A 7,326-nucleotide genomic window follows, 5' to 3' on the forward strand; every position below is an offset into this window, starting at 1 on the left:
TGGTTCTCTCCTCATTTCTTAACTCTGCTTGTGCAAAGTGTGGAGCTTTGGTGACTATTTTTGGTGAGAGAAGAGAGCATCAGCTTGGGAAACAGCAGAATTTCATGATGAAAGTGGAGCAACTCCAGCAGAGTGAGTTTCCATCAGCAGTTTGTGTTGACCTAAATTTTTGTTTCTTTTTGTTTGGGCTTTACTGTTTCAATATGTTTTCGCTCCCTTTGTCTCTAAGGTGTATATTCCAGCTCTTTCAAACCCAAGTTTCTGGGCTGTGAATCCAGGCCTGGACCCCACTAACAGCGCCAGTTAAACAAATACAGTTTCCTGAATACAACAGGAGGTCTGGGCTGAGTGTGATCATTGCAGAGTAACCATGCTGGTTGTTAATAGGTTTTTCCTTCCTTCTGCTCTTTGGCTTTCCCTCAGTTGTGCAGTTTTCTCCTCAGTTGGCCCGGGCTCCGACACCCCCTGGCAGCAGCAGGGTGGCAGGAAGGTAACAAGCTTCCTTCAAATAACATTCTCTGTGCTCATAAGGGATATTAACCAAGGGCTGCCTTCCAACGAGCGCTGTGTTAGACACAGGAAAGCTGCTTTTTACCTCTGACTTCCCCTCCTGCATGGGGATTTGGGGATGGAGCTGTAAACCACATCTCTTATTTCTTATTCATTTGAATCACTTGAAGCAATAGCTGTGTTTTCTCCCCGTTCTGCTGTATGACTATTTCTTTTCCTTTGCTTATCTGACTGACAGTCTATCACTAAAATGCCTCCCCTTTTCTCCTTTTAATGATTCAGTGTGCTACCTTTCATAGTCCTAGCCCTGAATACAGCTTTGAAATTTGAAGGGACCTGTCTTCCAACAAGAATTATATGGTTTCCAGTAGAGGAAGTAGGGAAGAAAAATCACACATGTACCTTAAAAATGGAGCTATATAAAAATGGGATTATCAAAAAAATGGGCAGTTTGGGAACATAACACTTGCCCATGTAACTTACATAATGTTCTAGTTGCAAATGAGTCCTTTGTTTCTGAGAAGGGCAGATGAGAGAAATTTAATATGAAATGTCTAAGTTTAGAGTAGCATTTGTCTACTTGGATCTAATTTTTAAATCTGTCAAACGCAGGTTTTGACCCTCAGAAAAAAACTAGATATAGCACTTTGAAGAGAGCATTTTGAGAATGTTTCTTTTAAAAGCAAAGTCCACCTAGCCCCCTGACATAGCTTGGTGTTCACAAAACTGCTGTGTAGATTTTGGTGGATGTGAGATTTCTTTAACCCTTCTCTTTCTGGTATCAGTCGTTCACAGTGATGTGGTTATCCATAATGTATCAACAGCCACTGGTGCTGAAGCTGAAGGCAAGGTGGTAATGCAGATATGGCTAAATATTGTATTTGCAGGGATCCCTGACAAAGGAAGGGATGATGAATCTGACTCCCTTGTTCTCAGAAGGCTAATTTATTATTTTATGCGACTATATTATATTAAAGAATACTAAACTAAACTGTACTAAAGAATACAGAAAGGATACTTACTCAATGTTAAAAAGATAATAAGGAAAACTCATGACTCTCTCCAGAGTCTCGACGCAGCTTGACACTAATTAGCCAATGAGTCAAAATAACTCACACCAGAATCCAATGAAGCAATCACCTGTGGGTAAACAGTCTCCAAACACATTCCACATGTGAGCACAATACAGGAGAAGCAAATGAGATAAAAATTGTTTTCCTTTTTCTCTGAGGCTTCTCAGCTTCCCAGGAGAAAAATCCTGGGTGAAGGGATTTTTCAGAGAATGTGAATGCTAAATTCACGTGTGGGCGAGAGAGTTGAACCTGAAACATGAGTTATGATGGTTCCACAGGACCCAGAGGAGAAGTGGCTGTAATGAAAAGGGCTCACTTACCGGTGTAGCCAAGGGGACAGATGCAGTCGTAGTGCCCGATCTGGTTGAGGCAGGTGGCCCCGTTGAGGCAGGGCTCCGAGGCACACTCGTTCACTTCCAGGTCACAGTGCCTGCCCTGGTAGCCCGGCACACAGTAGCAGGAGTAGTGGCCCACGCCGTCCCGGCACAGGGCCCCGTTGCGGCACGGCTCGGAGCTGCACTCGTCCACGTCCCTCTCGCACAGCCTGCCCGCGTAGCCAGCACTGCACAGGCACGTGGGCCCCTCCAGGCTGCTCTGGCACGTGCCACCGTGCTCGCACGGGTTGCTGTCACACTCACTGGCAGCTCGCTGGCAGGCAGGGCCATCAGACCCAGCGGGGCACTTGCAGGGGAGGCTGATGTTCCCAGCAGAGCCCAGGCAGGTAGAGTTTTGGAGACAAGGGTTGGAGGAGCAAGGGTTGGACGTTTTGTTGCAGAGTTCCTCCACACTGTCCACTGATGGGTCTGCACAAAGGCAAGGGTCATCTTCATGACCATCGACACATGTAGAGTTCTTTTGGCAAGAGTTTGACAGGCACCTGGAATCATTCCTCATGCAGAGTGATTCTAAGAAAGAAATACAAAAAATCCTGAGGAATTCACAGCACTGGGACTAACCAGCAGTGAAAGAAGTGTAGTTCTTAATACAACTGTGCTTCAAAACCCACAGCACCAATTGCTGGCTCTTGAGAAGAAAAAGGGACTGGCAACTGTGTGATGCCTTAGTAGACTAATGAATGTAAAATGAAAACAATTATGAAAACTTGAGTAAGTTGTAATTTCCTGTTCTTGCCTCTTTCAACAGCCATGGTCTGGAGTGTCAGGATTGTTTAACACTTCATTAATAGTATAGTTGAGACAATATCAGTTGTTGTCAATGGATATCCAACAATATGGAACACGTTCAGGTATATTTAAGGTTTCTGTTTCTGTTTTTGTTACTAGAGAAAGGAGATGGACCACCTTTTTTTAGTTCAATATCACTTCTGTGGTGGTACCAATCTTTTGTAGTGGATAATTTTTTGCATTGGGTTTCACAAGCTATATTACTCAGATGCAGTTATAGCTCAAATAAACAGTTCAAAACATCAGGCGCCTTGACTTTGATTTGCTGATTATAAGTAGTAATTTTACAGGTGTACAGCATCTCCACCACAAAGAATCTACCAAACACCTGAGATGCAAAACAGCCCTGTGAGAGCCATCCAGCCTCCCAGGCTGGAAGGACACGGTGAACATGGTGCAAAGATGTTCCTTTACTTCCTTACCCTCTAGGAACTGAGCTTCTGTCAGTAATTAATGGCCACTTGGAGTTGCCTTGCAGCTGTAAGGAATAACAATAGCAAGATCTACTTCTCACTTCCCAGTCAAGGAGGGTGAGCTGTTACCAGCACTGTTCAGAATCCACCTCTGGGATACACTGAAGCAGCTGTATCTGGGCCAAGACTCTGAAATTAAGCTGAATGTTTCTTTAGGAGAGAAGGCAATTTGTAAGAGATAGAACTCATGAGCTGGAGCACAAAAGTTGCATTAAATTATTTAAATGTAAGTACTGTAAACATATTTTTTTAATATTTGTTTTATACTTTTATTCTGGTGGATATATGAAGGGTATGTGTCTTCTACAGCAGCAGAACAGTGTGTGTTTCTGCAAGCAGGGTGTTGTGGGGGAGCTGAACCTCTCAGAGGAATTCAGACACCTTTACATCAGTCTCTAATTTCTTCCCAGTTTTTGAACTGAGATTCGGGAGAGCAGACACAGTAGAGATGGAGATGGGGCACTGAAAGAGAAGAGGTGAGCAGAGATGGAGACTCCAATAACTGGGGTCAGACCATTGCTGATAAAGGCCTGGGACAGATCCCTGGAAAAGGGAGAGGCTAGGGTTGGTCCCCTGAGGATACCAACCAACCACAAGGGAGTGTCAGAGAATACAAACTGACTGGTCATGGTGTGTTTCCATAGTGTGCATTTTAGTATATAATACAATTTATTCTGTTTTTCTCTTAGGAGGGGGAGGTAGAGAAAGAAAGTATCAAAAGGCTTAAGTACTTGGGAAAGACTGCTTGTGTAGGTTTGACACAAAGATAATCAATGGAAAGGCTTAAAAATTATCTGTGCATGACTGTGGTGCTTTCTGACTTGAGGTGTACACAGGAGCAGCAGTGCCTCTGAGAATTAGAAGCACCAGTCTGAATGAACCTGATGTTCATGAATAGGTACATTTTCTGAGCCAGATTAGTAATTAATACTTGTTTGAGCAAGGGGAATAGAGATTTATGTAGTAACATTGATAGCAGCAGTGACACTGTGATTTAAAACCAGCAGTGGTCTTAAGGATTACATAGAAAGCAGACGAAACATTGATTAGCCGGAGGAGAATTGGAGTGCTAACTCATGTCTTCTGAAGGAAAACAGGACAAAATAGTACTTTTGGATTAGTCTGCCTTTAAAATTACCCTCCCCAAACCTGTTAATAATCAGTTTTGGGAGGTATTTCATCCTGATGCAGTGATGGTTGCACTTGCTCCACCTCAGAGCTCTCACTGAATGCAAAAATTCAAGACATTGGTCACATGTACTGATCTGCACCACTGTCAGCAGTAACTCAGACCTTTCTCTTCCTCAGCCTACTCTCATGTATGTTCTTATGTCCTGGTTTACGTAATTTTGTGCTTTGCCCATGCATTTATGTTTTTTTCTTTAGCCTGGATTATACAGAGCTTACTGCAATCTATTAATTACAGTTAAAATGAGCAAAACTGTGCTCCTTAGGAGCTTCTGCATCCTGCATTTTTCTTGCACTACTTTAGAGAGCTTTCTTTTCAGTCTGTGTACCTATTTTAAATTCATTAAAGTGTATGTTTGGGGAAACATTGCAAATTTGAATAAATTAATTATGATCAAGTTATAATGTTGTCTGACTGTTGTACTGTGTAAGCTACAAGAGGTGAGGTCAATCATTCGAGTGCTTTCTTACACAGGACCACAGTGACATGAGAAGCAATTTAGTTAATTATTACTGCTTTTCCAGAGATAATTTGCATGCAACAGGCTGAGTTTGCTATAATGACTGTGTGAGTGCATGATGTGTTTGCCAGTCTGCAGTTTTGATAGCAAGAGTGAGCACTGGTTAAAAAGCTTCATCACTGTCTGAGACAGTAAGAGTGGAGGGAAAATGAGAGAAGGGGAAAGACAGCTCTAAAAGCACTGTTTGTATGGAGTGAAGGCAGCCAATTTGTCTGCAGGGTGGCATCACTATGGGAAAAACACAGAAAACCTTTCCTGGATTTTTTTAAGCAGTGTTTTAATTTCAAATTTTGTAGCTTTTATAAAATTAATCTCAAATTCCCAGAAATTGCCAACAGACAATTCATTAAATCCAATACTCCCTAGAGGATACTCTTGTCTGATTTGTACGACAAGTTGATAGTGAAAGAGCAGCATTTTTGGTGTTCTGTCTTTATTCTAATGTACTGTGCCATGGTTTTGATGATTTGTGTAGTTTTTGAGGAACTCAGGAATTCTGAAGTTCTTAGCAGAGATGTAACCATGCTGAGTTTTAGCTTGGTTGTAGTTTAAAGGCAGAGACCAAGATTTTAAGGGTACTCTTTAGCAGTTTGTCTCAGCAGCAAAACTGCATCTCAGAAAGGTGATCATCAGAGGGTTATCAAGTGGTAGGCAGTTCGCCTGGACATATCCATGATGTCTTTATTTTAAAAAGTCATGTTCCTGAGTGATGTGAGTGCTTCAGCTAATCCTTGGATTCTGGATTACTAGTTCTAACACCATTTCTCACCTGTTTCAGGTAAGTTATTTCCACTCCCTTGCAGCCCTGTGGAAACTGAGTTTCCCTGCTGCCCTGGAGTGATGTGGAGGGAGGGATTTGGGAACCTCCTGAGCTCAGAGCTGCATGGAAGGAGGATGAAGAGTATGGCAGGTGGAAGCTCCTGCATGCCCTGTAATGCAATGTGATGACTGATGCAAAGACTGTCTCAGTTTGGGCAGATGCTTTAAAAATATTCTCTTCTGCATTCAAAGAAAGAGCTGCAAAGGGACAGAAATGTTTCAGTGGAGCTTGGGTTTTGGCCAGGTTGCAGAAGGATAACCAGGAAAAGCCTCATGCTCTACCTCAGATGTGCAGAGGAGCTGTTTTTCATTCCTAAGCAATTAAGGTCACTTCAGCAGTGACTTGTTCTGACAGTCTTAAAACTTGTATGTAACTTAGCAAAAATGGAAACAAAATGCTGATTGCTTTGGATTTACATTGACTGACACTTGAGGTAATTATCAGTCTCTTTATAAACAGTGGTAGTTTAATCTAATTACAAGAGGATTTAGTGCCAAGCGTTTTGCCCCATGGTTAAATCCTTGAGATGCAGATGAGATGGTTGGCAGTGAAATTCTTTGCAGTAAAGCTTGCCATCTACTGGCACAGCATCCATACTACCAGAAACATGGCCATACCTGCAGCTATTCCAGGAACTGGCACTCTTAATATAAGAAATGCCAAGAAAAAGACAGTTTTAGCTTTGGTTTTTTGCTCTTGGACAAGATTATTTAAATTCATTGAAGTGATCGTGTTAGTGTATGAATAATTGAGCTAATAAGCACTAAAAATGCATGATTTTGGCTGGTAAAGGCTTCTGAATTATCAGAAACTACTGTAGTGATACAAAATAATTTTTATGATGTTAGAAATGCATGTCAATGAGGATAGAAGGCCAAAATTGAATTAGGGAAAAGCTGTCATAAACAGGGCAGGGATTTTGAAATGGCCAAAGCATTTTGGCAGAGATAATCTGATTATTGTTCCTCAGTAAAGCAGATAATTTTGAAAAGCTCATCTGCATATCTTCCCTGACAATTTTGAGGGTTTTTTTCCTAGATCCTGTTTGAATCAGAGATTTAGTGGGTTCATGTCCATTTTTCAAAATATTCTTGTAAGTTCTCACAATTGGGAATCTCAGCCACTCAAAGCCCCCAGATAAATCTTTTGCAATCTGTTTTGGGCTCTTTGTGTCAGAAATATCTTTCAGCACAGACTTGTTCTTTCAGAACCCAACTCTTTGTACGAGTTGGTGAAATATCATAATCAGTGGCAGCATTTAAAATCAGATTTCAATCAGAGCTAATCACACTGTTCTGAACCAGAGTTCACATGGCTGTGGCCATGCCTGCACTTTGCTAATTATCTCATCGTGCCTGAAGGCTGCTTGTAATTTGCAGTGCTGTTCTTCAGATGTGCCTTCTGCCCCTGAAGGAGGACTCTGAGCTTCACAGAAGCTCTCAACACTAACAACTTCGGAATCTTTTACATATGCTGCAAGATTTTCTGACCTTCTTAACAGAGCCGGTCTATTTTCTAAGGGGAAAAAATACATTATAATATAGAGAACTTCTTAAT

The 7,326-nt window shown here is 41.8% G+C and overlaps 1 protein-coding gene across 3 annotated transcripts in view; it reads right to left on the bottom strand.

The window, feature by feature from the left end:
• CRB1 (crumbs cell polarity complex component 1) overlaps positions 1–7,326 on the bottom strand; it is a 135,568-nt gene that overhangs the window by 105,866 nt on the left and 22,376 nt on the right. For all 3 annotated transcript variants that reach the window (XM_074546238.1, XM_026793461.2, XM_074546237.1), the window contains exon 2: positions 1,904–2,488. In XM_074546238.1, the coding sequence (XP_074402339.1) occupies positions 1,904–2,488 (585 nt within the window). The remainder of the gene's footprint in view (positions 1–1,903; positions 2,489–7,326) is intronic.

The sequence above is a fragment of the Zonotrichia albicollis genome, chromosome 8 (genome assembly GCF_047830755.1).
Source record: "Zonotrichia albicollis isolate bZonAlb1 chromosome 8, bZonAlb1.hap1, whole genome shotgun sequence".
Lineage (NCBI taxonomy): Eukaryota > Metazoa > Chordata > Aves > Passeriformes > Passerellidae > Zonotrichia > Zonotrichia albicollis.